Source organism: Silurus aristotelis (assembly GCF_946808225.1).
Source record: "Silurus aristotelis genome assembly, chromosome: 4".
Taxonomy (NCBI): domain Eukaryota; kingdom Metazoa; phylum Chordata; class Actinopteri; order Siluriformes; family Siluridae; genus Silurus; species Silurus aristotelis.
Genome location: NC_139577.1, coordinates 32,524,946 through 32,543,746, shown reverse-complemented (window position 1 = coordinate 32,543,746; position 18,801 = coordinate 32,524,946). Strand labels below are relative to the sequence as shown.

The 18,801-nt window shown below is 37.5% G+C and overlaps 1 protein-coding gene across 2 annotated transcripts in view; it reads left to right on the top strand.

Moving 5' to 3' along the window:
• Positions 1-18,801, top strand: part of glra3 (glycine receptor, alpha 3) — an 87,528-nt gene that overhangs the window by 31,826 nt on the left and 36,901 nt on the right. For both annotated transcript variants that reach the window (XM_083538768.1, XM_083538769.1), the window contains exons 3-5: positions 5,020-5,087; positions 13,642-13,865; positions 14,283-14,365. In XM_083538768.1, coding sequence (XP_083394894.1) covers positions 5,020-5,087; positions 13,642-13,865; positions 14,283-14,365 — 375 coding nt within the window. The remainder of the gene's footprint in view (positions 1-5,019; positions 5,088-13,641; positions 13,866-14,282; positions 14,366-18,801) is intronic.

Sequence of the window (18,801 nt, the reverse complement as noted above, 5' to 3'; positions counted from 1 at the left end):
TACAGGGCAAACTACTTTTAAAATAATTTTTATTGTGCATCTAACATGTAATAAGAAACAATGTAGTAAGTTTCATGAGGATCCATACTGTTATTTCGAAGAGTTTACAATGCGTAAGAAATCGCGTTTTTCGCGAGTTAGCCGCGATCCAGGGTGAATTTTTCCAAACCCTTTCTTAGTGAGCACCTAAGACCCAAGAGGAAGGTATGTTCCAAATTTCATTGCAATCCGTTCAGTGGTTTTTAAGATTTCGTGATGAGTGAGTGAGTCAGTCAGTGGTATTTGAGCTTTATATATATATATATATATATATATATATATATATATATATATATATATATAGCAGGTGGGCCATGCATTTGTTACCTGGGCCTTCAGTGGGGACTACCCAGACTTAATCCACCTCTTAATACCACCACTATCATGTTGCAATTATAGAAACCATCAATACTATGCAAAAACGCAATATAACAACACGTGGCATTATAGAGAGAGAGAGACATTTCACATATTGAGGGTGTAAACCATTTTACTTTAACAAGAAACCGAGTTAAGACTCCAAACCTCTACACTACAACCACAGCTGTACCACCTACATCATCTGGAGCAGTTCAGAATCAATATTTGTCTAATAACATGACAAAATTAAAAATTGTAATAAAATACAACCTACTCACCAGAGATGCAGACTCATAGGCTGTAATCCATTGGTACCACTCGTATTCACTGGTCTGGAAGTGGAGAACAAACCCTTTCCCAGGGCTGAGACACGCTAGCTAGCTTCAGGGTTTGCCAACCTCCTCAACATGTCTAGCTTTTTTTCTAAATTAATTTTATGTCCTAGACCAAAAGTTAGACTTTTTCAAGCATGAAAAAGTCTAACTCAGATGTATTAATGTGTGCAGCTACACACGTGTTTTACCAGTCGAACTTGGCTGTAACAGTTTCCCTCTGAACAACCAATCAGAAGACGGAAAAATGCTGTTGCTATTTCGGGCCAGCGAGCTGCCCTGTGAGGAGATTATGAAATCTGATTGGTCAAGAAACAGAGCTATTTATTAAGGAGACTGTGGTAAAAAGGCCATCAGTACTGACTTTGAAGGCTCTGGGCAGATTAGATTGACATGGCAGCACATAGAGGCTGAAATCTGATTGGACAAAAAAATCTAACATCCACATACACGTAATGGAAGCAGTGCAGCCGAGAGAAACACTACGACATGAAGAGAATAAACTGTTGGGAATAAATTAATACAATTTCATGGAACAAATATTAAGATTTAGACTGTAGGTTTGTAGGTTTGTGTTTCTGATAGTGTTTTTTTTATATATATACAGTGAGGAAAATAAGTATTTGAACACCCCGCTATTTTGCAAGTTCTCCCACTTAAAAATCATGAAGGGGTCTAAAATTGTCATCGTAGATGCATGTCCACTGTGAGAGACATAATCTAAAAAAAAAATCCAGAAATCACAATGTATGATTTTTTAACTATTTCTTTGTATGATACAGCTGCAAATAAGTATTTGAACACCTGAGAAAGTCAATGTTAATATTTGGTACAGTAGCCTTTGTTTGCAATTACAGAGGTCAAACGTTTCCTGTAGTTTTTCACCAGGTTTGCACACACTGCAGGAGGGATTTTGGCCCACTCCTCCACACAGATCTTCTCTAGATCAGTCAGGTTTCTGGCCTGTCACTGAGAAACACGGAGTTTAAGCTCCCTCCAAAGATTCTCTATTGGGTTTAGGTATGGAGACTGGCTAGGCCACGCCAGAACCTTGATATGCTTCTTACAGAGCCACTCCTTGGTTATCCAGGCTGTGTGCTTCGGGTCATTGTCATGTTGGAAGACCCAGCCTCGACCCATCTTCAATGCTCTAACTGAGGGAAGGAGGTTGTTCCCCAGAATCTCGCAATACATGGCCCCGGTCATCCTCTCCTTAATACAGTGCAGTCGCCCTGTCCCATGTGCAGAAAAACACCCCCAAAGCATTATGCTACCACCCTCATGCTTCACAGTAGGGATGGTGTTCTTGGGATGGTACTCATCATTCTTCTTCCTCCAAACACCTTTAGTGGAATTTTGACCCAAAAGTTCTATTTTGGTCTCATCTGACTACATGACTTTCTCCCATGACTCCTCTGGATCATCCAAATGGTCATTGGCAAACTTAAGACGTGCCTGGACATGTGCTGGTTTAAGCAGGGGAACCTTTCGTGCCATGCATAATTTCAAACCATGACGTCTTAGTGTATTACCAACAGTAACCTTGGAAACGGTGGTCCCAGCTCTTTTCAGGTCATTGACCAGCTCCTCCCGTGTAGTTCTGGGCTGATTTCTCACCTTTCTTAGGATCACTGAGACCCCACGAGGTGAGATCTTGCATGGAGCCCCAGTCCGAGGGAGATTGACAGTCATGTTTAGCTTCTTCCATTTTCTAATGATTGCTCCAACAGTGGACCTTTTTTCACCAAGCTGCTTGGCAATTTCCCCGTAGCCCTTTCCAGCCTTGTGGAGGTGTACAATTTTGTCTCTAGTGTCTTTGGACAGCTCTTTGGTCTTGGCCATGTTAGTAGTTGGATTCTTACTGATTGTATGGGGTGGACAGGTGTCTTTATGCAGCTAACGACCTCAAACAGGTGAATCTAATTTAGGATAATAAATGTAGTGAAGGTGGACATTTTAAAGGCAGACTAACAGGTCTTTGAGGGTCAGAATTCTAGCTGATAGACAGGTGTTCAAATACTTATTTGCAGCTGTATCATACAAATAAATAGTTTAAAAATCATATATTGTGATTTCTGGATTTTTTTTTTTAGATTATGTCTCTCACAGTGGACATGCACCTACGATGACAATTTCAGACCCCTCCATGATTTCTAAGTGGGAGAACTTGCAAAATAGCAGGGTGTTCAAATACTTATTTTCCTCACTGTATATATATATATGTTGATGTAAAGACACATTTTCACAAATATACACAAGTATTGCCTGATCTTATTCTTAAGATCGTTGTAATTTCAGCTGTATTTTGAACAAAAAAAATCTTTTTCGGTTTCCGCATAAACTGAACCTTTTCTTGTTAACCACCTCCACATCTCCGAAACACTGTCACATTAATTAAAGGGGATGTCACTGCAGGTGAAAAATGGACCCCAAAGAATTTCTGAAAAATATGATAAAAAATGTGTATTTTAAAAAATTTTGACACCATTTTTTATTTTTTTATTTTTTTATTAGAAACATTAAAAAAGGGATATAAAATTTTTTTTAAGATGACACACAAGCTGTAGACTTCTGGTTTATTCAATTCAGGTGAAAGAATCCTTCTATGACTATCAACTCCATGAGCCTAAATAGCAATTTTTGCATATATATATATTATATTATATAATTATATATATATATATAATTTTTGCATATATATATATATATATATATATATATATATATATATATATATATATATATATATATATATATATATATACAGTGTTGGGCAGTAACCCGTTACTTTTGACAGTAACTAATACTGTAACGCGTTACTTTTAAAAATTAAGTAACTCTGTTACCGTTACCGTATGGTGCGTTACCCGTTGCTTTTTTAAATAAATGAATTTCGGCTGAAGTGTAGCCTACAGTCTAACCTGTTTACAGCAGAGACGCATTGTAGGATTGGTGGATTACCGGATTACCCTCTGTATACACGAAGAAGATCTGTTTATTCAGGTCTGTGCGGCAGTAATGGCGAGTCGAGGCGAGAGCAAGACGAGTTTCTCAAAGTGGAAATATGCTCATTATTTCACTTTAGTTGAGTATAAAGACCAAAACTTTTAAGTCAAATGTAAGCTGTGTCTTTCTGGGTCGAAGCTTGGATCTACTCTGATAAACAGCAACTCCAATCTGTTGAAGCTCCTCCAGGAACTCCATGCTAGAAGCTAGAAGATAATTTTCATACTTAAGCTGTGAAAGGAACATGTTTAAGAGCTCAACACAACAGCTTTTATGATGCAGAAGCCACTTTAGTTTTTGATTGTGAATATATTATTCAGCTTGTTTTGTTATTTATTTTAGAAATCCTTGTGATATATTCAGTTTGTGCTGCTCTGACTTTAATAGAATAGTGTTTAAAAATGACATTGTGTTTAAGTCAGTTTTGTGTTTGTATAGACCATAATGCATAAAAGGGCATTAATGGGAACATTAAAGAAGGTTCTTCAAAAAAGTAACTTTTAACAGTAACGCATTACTTTTTGGTGTACTTCCTTTGGAGTACTTTTTAAGTTACTTTTTGAATCAAGTAACAAGTAACTGTAACTAGTTACTATTTTTTAGTAACGAGCACAACACTGTATATATATATATATATATATATATATATATATATATATATATATATATATATATATATATATATATATATATATATTCCTTAATTTGAGGCAAAAAAAGGTGTCTTAACTCCATGTCTTATAACCACCAAGCTTTGCATGATAAACTATTTCAGCTGATTTTGGGCTAAATTGTGATTTAATGTCTCAGCAGGATAGATCTGTGCTTGCATTCTGGACAGATTCAGCTGAGATCATGGGTATCATGTGACAGTGGTTTATGCAAGCACAGCAGCTGTTTCTAGAGCAAGCATGCCGAGAGCAACTACCAAAGTCAGAAGTATTAATGTATGTACTAAATCTGTGTACTATACATGCCTTACTATAAGACTGGCTTTACAAATTCATTACCAATATCTATAAAATTCTAATCTAACCTGGATCACGTCCCCCACCCCAACTGCACTAAACATGGATTATGATATCTCATTTCTTTAAAAAAGCGACCTGTAACCAGAAGTTGGTTTAAAAAATCACACAACAGAAAAATGACACAAAGATATCGTTTTGTTGTAGGTTCATGTTTAGCAGTATAACAGCTGGAATTAACGAACAATTATGTCTTACATTTTCAGTTACACATATGAAGTGATTGAACTGATTTCAAATGATTTTTTCTCCAGGTCCACCTGTGAATGTGACCTGTAACATATTCATCAACAGTTTTGGCTCCATCGCTGAGACGACTATGGTGAGTATTCTGTCTTTCAGGAAAAAAACTGAGAAAAAAGTTTATATAAATATATAAATTAATATTATATTAAATTTAAGGAATTCCATGAGAATGGCTGGTGATATACAGGAAAAACGGAAATTTGTTTCAATGCTCAAGTTGAATAAACCCTTTAAAACACAACTCAGACACCCCACAAAATCCCCTATATGAACCCTATGATGTTGGTAAAACAATGCGCTAATATATACAATAGTTGAACATTTTTTGCTATTTATCAATCAAAATTTCTGCACATTTAAAGAATTTTTTAGTTTTGCATGTTCCTGATAGATGACATCAATGTGCTTGAAGTGGAAGTTGCTATGGCGGCAACATTATAACACTTTTCGTGGCGTTTTGTCATATCCCCTTTATCTTTTCATTATATAGCATCATGCTTAGTGGCACTACCACTAGAAGCAGGAACAAATTCAATGCAAACGAGACACTGCCAATTCCACCCAAGCAAACATGTTGCATGTGGGTGCTGAAAGAATAGATTTAAAATAATTGTATATATTCCATTCTATCACTTTCTCTTCTATTACTAACCCTGATTCTAAAAAGTAGTTGAGACCCTGTAGATAAAGTAAATACTAATTTTTATCAACTTATAAGTTTACTTACGATAGAACTTAAATAAATGTTTAAATTTAGAAGCTGTACATCTAAAAATTTACATTTGTACAGGAAAAAATTCAATTTTTCTGAATTTGATGGCTGCAACACATCTCAAAAATGTTGAGACAGGGCCATATCTGGGGATTTAAGGAAACCAGTTGCTGGTGTTGGTTAATTAAGATTGTAGCTGCTTTACAGGCTGTTCCTGTTTGGATTGTTAATTTCATGATTCAGCAAAAGTTTCCAAAAGATATGGACTGCATTTGACATAGTGTACAAAATTTATTTTATTAGGTTTGTATATTTTATCATTTATTTGTATGTAATTTTTATTGTTTATTTATGAATTTTGCACTTTTTATTGTGTTTAGGTAAATTGGTGTGGGCTTTTGGTGGCTAGTAAATCTGCATAAACTGACATTAGTCAGATGTAATTTTCCTTTTTATTAATAAAAAAACCTGGTTATTGTTATTTCTGTAAAAGAATGCAGAGTTTTCCAAATGTAAAAGTTCAAGCTGTGACTTTAGGCTTTCCAGCATCTTCAGCACAAAGGAGTTTATATTTATATTTACAGTTATTTACAGTTTATATATTACAGTTTTTAATTTGTGAAATAATGTCAGGATTATGGCCGTGGTCTATGTTTCCCATCAGCCGATTCACTTTAACATGTCACGTGTCATGTCACATCTCAGCACCTGAATCACTGTAATTACCACATGTATATACTGTAAATTTCTCTTTTTTTTCTCATGTTTGTCTTCTGGGGTTGTTGTTATCGTTCCCAGCTCTTGTCTTCATGCTGAGGTTAAGATTTCATTGTTCCTTTGTTTTTTTTTTCTGTTGTGTTTATTTAATGATCTGCACTTGCATCAGCTTCTATGTGCATTACAAGACCCAGACTTCAAGAAGGAAAGAAAAGAGAGGGTGGGAAGCGAATATTTGTTTATAGCTCCTACTCTTTATAAGCAAAAGTTTGTGGACACCTGACCATGAGATTGTGCCTTTTGAGCATCCCTTTTCTCATTTCTCATCCTAAAGGTGTTTAGTAGGATTATAGAGCTCTATAGCAGGAGATCTTCCACTCCAACCCATGTAGAGCAGATCTTCATGGAGCTGGCTTTGTGCACAGTCATGCTGGAACATGTTTGGGTCTCATGGATCATCAGGGAAAATTGAATGTTAACAGTTTGATAACATATGACAGAAGAAGTCATGTGTCCCAAAACATCTGTCCATATCATGTATAATTTGGGGGGAAAAAATAGAAGTTCTTTGCACATACTTCACAGTGTTAAGTTTTGTTGGTGGGGTAAATGAGGTAGCTAGAATTTGTAGTAGTAGATTAAGCAGTAGGTTGTCCTTCTGAGATCTGGGTTATGAGTTTAAATCCCAGCAGTAGCATGCTGTCACTTCTTGGCACTTAAACAAGGCTCTTATCTCTCAGCTGCACATCGTATTAAAAAGTCATTCAGAATAAAGGAGTGTGCCACAATGCCATAAATGTAATGGTAGGGGAATGAGAAGCTAAGAGACAGGCTTTTGACAACTCAGACACGGTCCAACACGGTCCTCAGACACACTTTTATATTCTCCCTTCTACTTTTCTTTTAAATTCTAGTGGTGTTCTTTATAATATCAGTTTTTTTTAATGATCTTTTTACTTTTCTTTGATTTTAAGTGGTTGTCTTTATTACCTCACACACATTTCCTCTTATTTATGATATTTGGGGCGACCTAGCAGTTAAGGGTTAAGGACCATGCTCAAGAAGTAACATGTTGCTGCTGGGATTTGAACTTATAACCCTTTGGTTTAAAGGCAAACACCTGACCATTACTACTTACACTATATAGACAGTATTGGGACCCCTAACCTTTCCTGCCATATGTGACTTTTCCACAAAGCTGTAGGCCCACAATTAAACAGGAAGTGGTATAATAAAATTATTTGTTCACGTGAACTTGGAAATCAGAACCTGTTCCAGCATGACAATGTGCACAAAGCGAGCTCCATGAAGATGGTTTGGAGAGCAAGATCTTGAGTGGCCTGCTATAGATCTCTCTTTCTCTCTCGCTCTCTCTCTCTCTCTCTCTCTCTCTCTCTCTCTCTCTCTCTCTCTCTCTATGGAACCCTATTGAAAACCTTTTGAAAGAATGTGAACGCTGACTGCTCCCCAGGCCTCCTCACCTCACCTACATCAGTACCTGACTTTACTAACACCCCTGTGTCTGATGAGCACATATTTCCATTACCACTTCGAAATCAGGTGGCTCATCTTCTCAGAAGAGTGGAGAGAATTATAAGAAAAATATGGGACTAAATGTGAAATGTGATGCTCCAAAAAAAAAACACATACCGTACTTGTGAGCAGGTGTCCGCAAACTTTTGACAAGAAAGTGTTCTACCACTATGACAAATACTAGGTATCTTTTCTGCAACACCATACAGTGTAATGTATTTCATCCACTTAACACCGTGAAGCACGTGCAAAAAAAAAAAGTCTTTTTTCCATGTTATATTTGATATTGTCAAAAGTATTGGGACACCTGTCTTTCCCAGCCATATATGGTTCTTTCCCAAACCAAAGCAATTGTATACAATTGTATAGGATGTCTTTAGATGCATTAAATCCACACAGGTGAGCACTTCTTACCCCTCACACACACCTATTTACTCTATTCATATGTTAATCAGTAACAATTGTAAGTTTTATTCAAGAGGAGTAACAAACTTCAGAGAAGTAACATGGTCTCTGCTTCATTACCCCACACCATCTCTAATTACTCTTCGTACAGTAATTATCCTTAATGATTCATTCTATTGTTTATTGTTGCCGATTTGCTGCTCGGGAACGCCAGGGAGATAATTACAGTCCTGTCGTAATCCCGGACACTCAAGAGGGCTGCTAATCTGAGAGATCTGACTCGTATTGTGTGTATTTGCTCCCAGGGAGTCGTTGTGTTGCCTCGAGCTCCATCTCCTCCGACCTGACGAAGTACTAAAGTCACATAAAACTGTCAGTCGGATCATAATCAAGCGTTAAGGAAATGGCGGCGCATGGATGCTGCCAGGACAGGATGCTGAACAGATGTTAATCATATGGATTGTCTTGAATAGGCAGCAATCATCATTTTTATTCAATCTTTCTTCCTTACAATTATAAACCTAGTGAACAGTAATAATATAAATGTCCCTCCATAAGTATTATTTCTATTATTTTATTTGTCATATGTACAGATGCCAGTGACAGTTTGTACAATGAAATGCTTAAGTGAGCAACAGCAAACAACAGCAAATATTCCCCAATAAACAATACTAAACAATAAGGGGGGGGGGGGGGGGGGGAGGGAAGGGGGAAAAATAAGAATAATGAGGCATAAATAATAATTATTAACAAGTGTGCAAAGAAAGTGTGTGTGTGTCTGTGTGTGTTACACACACACAAATGTAATATATATCTATATATAATCACATTAGCATCAGATATTTTTTATAAAAATATAGAAGATGGAGGTGTACAAGTAGAATGTTTATCTAACAAAACATTGACAAAAGATTGATGGGGATAAATGATTTAATTCTAATATAATAGTAACAGTATTTCTCTGAATAAATTCAAATCAATGCAAATACATTACTATTTTCCATCACTTTTCTTCTTTGTGTCTAAAAGAGCTCTGAATCTCTGCTGTTAAGTAACAAAGAAATGACAAAACAAGAGACAGATGGCTGAATGTAACAAAAAAGGAAAGAACCCGTGCAGGGAAGATGTCGTCTGATATTAATAGAGTATCGTTAATGCGCTCTATAGAAATGTTATGAAAAGATGATGCAACTTTTAAAGTTTCCCACTTTCTTTTTTTTGTCTCCCACAGGCAGATTATCCGTGTACTCTTACGATGGGTGTCATACATTAAAAAAAATAAAAATAAGATCAGCAGAAAATGAGATAAATAGGTAATCATTAGATAATCATTAAATAAATATGTAACCTTATTTATATTTTAAGTAATACTCAAATTATTTTTATTTAAGTTTATTTGCAGTTATGTTTCCTTTATTCCTTTTCCAAAAAAAACAAAAAACATTAAATACTTCTAAAAAAGAAAGAAAATGTACTGAATGAATGTACAAAGTCTGCAGGAGCCAAATCTGGGGAGTAGGGTGGGTGTGGAAGTGAGATCATGTTGTTTCCGGTGAGAAATTTACAATGTTTTTTAGCACAGCTTGGTGCTCCCTGTGACTGTGGGTGCAGCCTTGTGCTGCCATCTGTTGGTGTGTTACAAAACTAGTCTAAAAAATGTTTATACCACCTCATATAATTCGGAATGAGTGAATGTTATTACTAATATTCTACAGTAAATTATGTACAAATATAAAAATATGTAAGCACAGACTAACAAACAAATACATAACACAGAGAAGCCAGAGAAGAATTTTTTTATGAATTATTCTGTGGTCTGTACAAGTCCTTCAATCAAGATGCACCATTGTTGCTACCACTTCTCCTCTGGTTCGATGTGTTTTTGCAGAAGTAAAAAGAAACAGTGGGCTCTTATCCCCCAAACTGCCCCCTTTTCCCCACATTTCTATTACTGGAGCTTTTGTTTTTTGAAGACCCAGGCCATGACCATCTGTGATGAGCTTCAGACTAGCTCTTGATGATGTAATCACAGTAAAGTGGCGCTGCGCATCAGTGCATCATCGCATCACCGCATCACTGAGCTGCACGGAGTTCCCCACAGGCCCGAACTGACCATCATGCTCCCACATGTACTGATTACATAACTACACTTCTGGCTCTCTGGCACCGAGTCTGTTTGAACAAAAGTAAAGACATGAACATGTTTAAATGTATCTACCTTTTCAATCATATTTATTTATTTATTTATTTACTTTGTTTATTTATTTATTTACTTTGTTTGTTTCTTAGTTTTTTCATAAACTTACCTGTTTATTGATTTATTCAGTAAATGCTGAATGTTTGACAAGGTCATAGGTCAAGGGAAGCTTGGATGAGTGTAAATTTCTATCGATCACCCCTGCACACACACACTCACACACACACACACACACACACACACACACACACACACACACACACACACACACACACACACACACACACACACACACACACACACACTTGTCTGTAGTAATGAATATACAGTATAATGTGTGGATCACCAAATGTGATGCCAAAGTGAGGAGGGATGTAAAAAAATATATAAATATTATTGATAAAAATTATAATATTTATTATTAATTATTATCATTATTATTTTTATTACTATTTGTTATTATTATTATTATTATTATTATTATTATTATTATTATTATTATTATTATCATTATTATTATTATTTTCAAATAAATCAGATGTGTTTAGAAGATCTAATCTAATTGTTAAATATAATTAATGCAGAAAACTGTACTATTAAAATAATCTATAATTAACTAATCAACATTGGTTGGTTGGTTGGTTGGTTGGTTGGTTGATTGGTTGGTTGGTTTAATGTACAATAGCAGTGTGGCCTTTCTGGGATTTGAACTCATAACACTGCCATATTGCAGACAAATACTTTTTTCTTTGCTGGAATAAAAATCAACATCTTCTGAAAACAAAACATGTGGGTGAAGTGTGTCTGTGATATATTTCAATATATATATATATATATATATATATATATATATATATATATATATATATATATATATATATATTTATATATACACATACATACATACAAATTTAGCTTGTTAGGAAGGTGAAGTCAAAGTGAAAATTGGGTTATGTGACCCACAACCTCCTGATTAGTAACCCGGAGCTTTAACTGTTAAGCCCCCACTGCCTTGTTTATGTTGTAGGACATGTAAGTTCCTGCTGTCACTTGCTTTACAGCATTTCCTTCCCCAGCCTTTCTTTTTTCTTCCTCATCTCAAGATAATGCGGCTTTTCATTTTACAGAGAAATCTGAAAACCTAAAGTCGTTGCCTTTCCTGAACTAGGTCAAACCACTGCCAGCTGAGACTCCCACCACCACAATACATTTATTATAAGTCTTAGATGATATTAAGCATCTGTGCTACAAACCCCTGTTTATGAAATGAGTTGTTACTGTAGTAACAAGTGCAGTAATATAAACCTGTCTTTAACATTACAGCCAAAAATGGGTTAATGTGTATCCAACCAATCAGATTTGAGCACTAAACATAGATCTTTGGTTCAGAAGTTCAAAGGTTTAAGGTCACTGCACTTGGGTGTATTTCTATATTTCATCTTTAAGCTCCATTTATGGCCTAAAGAGACCATATTTCTGTGACATGAAACCTAATGAAGAATGTCCTTCAGTATAAAGGCAGATGCATATCGATTGGTTTTATTGATCTTTTACTGATTGTCCAATGCACAAGAATTGAAGAAATGATGTGGAACAGCTGCTCGATTTGTTGTTTGTGACTGATCTCTCATGTGCTGTCTCATTGGATTGATTTGACAAACTTATGAAGGCGCTTGTGAAGGATTTATTGGATCTTGTCGAGTCTGACATTTCATCGCGCCGTTTAATTGCGCCGAAACACCTCGCGAGCGTGTAGATCGATGTTTAAATCAGATTAGCGCCGACTACTCGACGCCCTCATGGAACGTTCTGGAAATCTCCCAGCGCATCTGTTGAAAATTCAATAGAAGATATTAAATCGGAGAAAACTCCGGCTCGGATCTGCGAGCGCTTCGAAGCTTTAATGAGGACCGGGAGTTGGTTACTCTGGATAAAGTTTCTGATTAAAGGTTACAATTTCAGCGGAATAGATTCTGCTTACTTTAATTGGCTGAGTGGGCTGATGGTGCTTTGCTCCTGATGATGTGAATACTGATCATTAATGATTTTTAGCAGTACGGCCCGAGATGTTTCTGGGACAACATCAGAGAATCAAGTACATCAGTTTGAGGGGTTTTTTATGCAAGAGACTAGACCTCTATGAAAATCAGTGGTGTGTTTAGCTTTTTTTTTACACCCACTATATAATACAATAACATTTAATGAACTCAATCCCATAATAATTGTGAAGGAATTGTCAAAACTGCTTAGATTAGCATTATTATAGCTACAGGGTGACATTAGGATGAAATGAACTCTCATTTGATGAATAGATGACAGCCTAAATAGATGATAGCTCCATGAAGATATGCTTTACATCGGTACCTGACTTTAATAACAAACATGTAGTTTAGTGCCGGAGGCAGCAGTAGGCAGAGGTGGGATTAGCCCACCCAAATTTGCGTCTTTCCCACCTGAAGTTGTTATTTTATTTTAAACACATTTTATTATTTTAGACGAAAGCAAAAATACGAGAAAATACTAGCATCGTTTCTAACTTTTGATTGGATTGGGTGGGCAGCCTACAGTCGAACACAGATCATTTTGTAACAGTCCTGCCCAAATCCCCGCCTCCACCTGAAGCCCCGCCTCTACACAAGGCCCTGCCCCAGCAGCACAGAAAAGTTTTTATCACTTCACCTCACACTACTTTTAGTTCCACACCCTTACAGGCTTTACCTCCCTACTGTTTTTTTTTTAAAGTTTGTCTCAGTATTTTCTCAGATGGTTGAGCTAACGAATGTTGATTCAACCAAAATTACTCCATAAGCACTATCTAGAGGAACACCTTCCCAGAAGAGTGGAGATTATTATAACAGCAAATGGGGACTAAATGTGGAATGGGATGTTAAAAACCAATATTTTGCTCAGCTGTCCACAAACTGTAATCCATATAGTGTATAGAAACCCAGATGATTAGTCTGGTTCCTCTTTAGGTTCTTTCCTTACATGATATTTTGACATTAAATATGTTTTCATCATCACGTCTGGCTTTGACTGACATTAAGCCACGCTTTTCCTTCTCAGGATTACAGAGTGAACATCTTTCTGCGACAGCAGTGGAACGATCCACGCCTGGCCTACAGCGAGTACCCAGACGACTCTCTGGACCTCGACCCCTCCATGTTAGACTCCATCTGGAAGCCGGATTTGTTCTTCGCCAATGAAAAAGGTGCCCATTTTCACGAGATCACTACAGACAACAAGCTGCTGAGGATATTCAAGAATGGCAATGTCCTTTATTCTATAAGGTGAGTTCTGTTCTGAATGTCTATCCCAATTTTACCTTAATGAAGTGAAAATATTGGGTCCCCTCATCTTCCAATCAGTAGCCCAGAGCCTTATCCAATGATCTACCACTTCCCACCTGTTTGAGCTACTGTTTAGGTGGATTTGGTCAAGAAAGAAAAGAATAGCAAGAATTAAGTAAAAAAAGAAAAGAAGGATACAAATGAGTGTTTGGGTTATCCTTAAAAACACTAAGCTCCGAAGCCTTGCTTTTTTGGCACAAACACACACACACAATCCCAATCCCTAGCATACCGAATTCATAGGATTGTCCTTGGATTTCATTTATGTGGCCAGTACTATAAGGTCTACTTTAAGGCCTTCTATAAATATTCAAGCTGTAATATGCATCATCTAATCTTCTTTTCCCCCGCTGCTAGACTCACCCTGACGCTCTCGTGTCCAATGGACCTTAAGAATTTCCCCATGGACGTACAGACGTGCATCATGCAGCTGGAGAGCTGTGAGTAAACCGTGCTTTTCATCCTTTCCCTCTTTGGTGGCGTATTGCGTAATTCCTTACACTTATCCCCTAAATCAAAGTGTGTGTAGGGGTTTTATTTTAAACCCATAACATGTCATGGTAGCCCTCGTCGTAATGAGATTCTCTGGAGGATGCTTTGAAACATAAGATGTACTTAATCTCCTAGCAGGGAATCTCCACTCATCTTTAAGGTTCTAGCAGCACCGTAAAACAGGACGAATGCAGTGCACCTGTAGTTGCTGTAGTTGTAATGCCTGGCCTTAATTAATCAGTGATGCAAAATACCTTAATCACCATTGCATTTTCATTTTTGGTAAGCCCTTATCCAGAGCGCATTACATTTATCTCATTCAAACAACTGAGCAGATATGGGGGAGGAGCTTTCTTGGTAAAAATAGCAAGAAAAAAAAAGTTCTAACAGAATGCATCTGTAAAAAAGACAGTTGTACTGTTGTTGTATGGGTAATTATGGTCAAAAATAGCAGTTTTTTTTTTTACATAGCAGTCATGTTTATTAAAGATTATCAAGTTTTCTTGTATTTAAATTAACGGTATGTAAATGTCAATTAAACAGTAATTTTAGATTTTATAATCAACAGTTTTTTTACCTTTGTGATTTCACATTCTTTTACTATTACAACTACAAACATTTTTTACAGGTTTTTTTACAGGGGTGACCACACTAAGGATTTACATAGTCGAATCAGAATTCTCAAAGTTTATCCTTTAGCCGACTGATAGTCGAATCATGAATGTGTGTTTTGTTGTACATTTTAAAGCCACGATGTACAGAACATCACACAGAGATACACAAGAAATGTATAAAAACATTGTAGATCGATAAACCTACAAAAAAATTAACTGCAAAAAGGCCGCACTGATTTCACGTCAGCAAATCGAAGTACAGAGAATCTCCCAGTCTTTGTTGAATAATCAAATCCCTGCCACCAAGATGCCGGATGTCACGGATCATGAAAAGTAAAACTTAAATCTGTCATGGGGTTGGATTTCTTTACGCGTGTTAAAAATATTTATTAAAAGCTTCGTTCTTTTCACATTTTTATATACAACATTCTCATAATAGGCTGTATATTAACTTACTGGGAGAAAACTATGTAAAATCAGACACTGAGCACCCCTATACAACCAAAATAGCACAATCCTCGTTTTGTAAGAAGATTCGACTGTGAGATTGGTTGTCGAATCCGACTCCTCCTAATGAAGCATAGAATCTTCGACTATTCGGGTTCACCCCTAAATCTATCGAAAAAGCCGTTTATTAGTTTCCTGTTCTACAGAAACACAAGTTTTTAGGTGAGTTTGTTCTCCCAAGTCTCTCCTGTGTAAAAGTAGAAGTTTAGTAACCTCAGTAGAGGAAGTATGCAGTATATCACGCTGAGTGCTCATTTCCTCACAGGAGGCTGCGGCGTCGCACGGCAATTATTCATTCGATCTCAACCAGGACCATCACTGCGTTCAGTGACAAGGGCTTTTAACCGAAGACTGCTGTCACTGAGGATCTGTCTGCATCCCGATGTATTTTAGTGCAGCCTAATGCATGACGTGACGGCTCATCCTGGCTGAATTAAAAGGAATCGCGCTACTCAGGCCGGATTCATTACATAACTCCACTGACTGGCTGCATGAGGCTGGAATTAACAGTTAATCTCGTTTAGTTCAAACTCAGAGTCGGGTAAAAGTATGTGATATTAGTTTTCAAGATTGCTTATTTGTCACATTCATAATTCATACAAGTGAAAAAGAGTGCAGTCAACATTCATTCAAATGTTCACATTCATCCAAAAGGTGTTCAACAGGGTTGAGGTCAGAGCTCTGTAGTAGGAGATCTTCCACTCCAAACCATGTAAAGTCATCCGTCTTCATACCACTCTCCTCTCTCGAACCTCACTGAAACCAACCACCTGCATGTCCTCCCTCACTACATCCATCAAACTCCTGTTTGTGCTTCCTCTTTTCCGTCTGCTTGCTGGGTCCAATATGGATACTTTATGCAAATGTATGCTTATTATTAGTAAAACTAAACTCAACATATGTGAATGTGAAAGAATGTGAAGACAAAATATTGCTGTGAATGTTTTAGAGAAGATCCTGGAGAGGTACACGCTGGAGAGCAGGGGAATGAAAGTCAGTAGGAGTAAGACAGAGCACATGTGTGTGAATGAGAGGGAGGGCAGTGGAGTGGTGCGGTTGCATGGAGAAGAGATGGAGAAGGTGGAGGAGTTCAGTACCTGGGGTCAACAGTGCAAAGTAATGGAGAGTGTGTTAGAGAAGTGAAGAAAAGAGTGCAGGCAGGGTGGAGTGGGTGGAGAAGAGTGATAGCAGGAGTGATTTGTGATAGAAGAATATCTGTGAGAGTGAAAGGGAAAGTTTATAGTTCTGTGGTGAGACCTGAGATGTTGTATGGATTAGAGACAGTGGCATTGAGTAAAAGACAGGAGGTGGAGCTGGAGGTGGCAGAGCTGAAGATGTTGAGGTTTTCGTTGGGAGTGACGACGATGGACAGGATTAGAAATGAGTTTATTAGAGGGACGGCGCATGTAGGACGTTTTGGGGACAAAGTGAGAGAAGTGCAATTGAGATGGTTTGGACATGTGCAGAGGAGGGACGTGGGGTATATCAGTAGAAGAATGCTGAGGATGAGGATTCACTTGCTACCAGCAAGTGAACACTTTGTCGTCAAAGTTGAAGTGTTCGAAGCAGGAAAAATGGGCATATACAGTGAGGAAAATAAGTATTTGAACACTCTGATATTTTGCAAGTTCTCCCACTTAGAAATCATGGAGGGGTCTGAAATTGTCATCGTAGGTGCATGTCCACTGTGAGAGACATAATCTAAAAAAAAAATCCAGAAATCACAATATATGATTTTTAAACTATTTGTTTGTATGATACAGCTGCAATTAAGTATTTGAACACCTGAGAAAGTCAATGTTAATATTTGGTACAGTAGCCTTTGTTTGCAATTACAGAGGTCAAACGTTTCCTGTAGTTTTTCACCAGGTTTGCACACACTGCAGGAGGGATTTTGGCCCACTCCTCCACACAGATCTTCTCTAGATCAGTCAGGTTTCTGGACTGTCGCTGAGAAACACTGAGTTTGAGCTCCCTCCAAAGATTCTCTATTGGGTTTAGGTCTGGAGACTGGCTAGGCCACGCCAGAACCTTGATATGCTTCTTACAGAGCCACTCCTTGGGTATCCTGGCTGTGTGCTTCGGGTCATTGTCATGTTGGAAGACCCAGCCTCGACCCATCTTCAGTGCTCTAACTGAGGGAAGGAGGTTGTTCCCCAAAATCTCGCAATACAAGGCCCCGGTCCTCTCTTTAATACAGTGCAGTCGCCCTGTCCCATGTGCAGAAAAACACCCCCAAAGCATGATGCTACCACCCCAATGCTTTACAGTAGGGATGGTGTTCTTGGGATGGTACTCATCATTCTTCTTCCTCCAAACACGTTTAGTGGAATTATGACCCAAAAGTTCTATTTTGGTCTCATCTGACCACATGACTTTCTCCCATGACTCCTCTGGATCATCCAAATGGTCATTGGCAAACTTAAGACGTGCCTGGACATGTGCTGGTTTAAGCAGGGGAACCTTCCTTGCCATGCATGATTTCAAACCATGACGTCTTAGTGTATTACCAACAGTAACCTTGGAAACGGTGGTCCCAGCTCTTTTCAGGTCATTGACCAGCTCCTCCCGTGAAGTTCTGGGCTGATTTCTCACCTTCCTTAGGATCATTGAGACCCCATGAGGTGAGATCTTGCATGGAGCCCCAGTCCGAGGGAGATGGACAGTCATGTTTAGCTTCTTCCATTTTCTAATGATTGCTCCAACAGTGGACCTTTTTTCACCAAGCTGCTTGGCAATTTCCCCGTAGCCCTTTCCAGCCTTGTGGAGGTGTACAATTTTGTCTCTAGTGTCTTTGGACAGCTCTTTGGTCTTGGCCATGTTAGTAGTTGGATTCTTACTGATTGTATGGGGTGGACAGGTGTCTTTATGCAGCTAACGACCTCAAACAGGTGCATCTAATTTAGGATAATAAATGTAGTGGAGGTGGACATTTTAAAGGCAGACTAACAGGTCTTTGAGGGTCAAAATTCTAGCTGATAGACAGGTGTTCAAATACTTATTTTCAGCTGTATCATACAAATAAATAGTTTAAAAATCATATATTGTGATTTCTGGATTTTTTTTTTTAGATTATGTCTCTCACAGTGGACATGCACCTACGATGACAATTTTAGACCCTCCATGATTTCTAAGTGGGAGAACTTGCAAAATAGCAGCGTGTTCAAATACTTATTTTCCTCACTGTATATATATATATATATATATATATATATATATATATATATATATATATATATATATATATATATATATATATATAT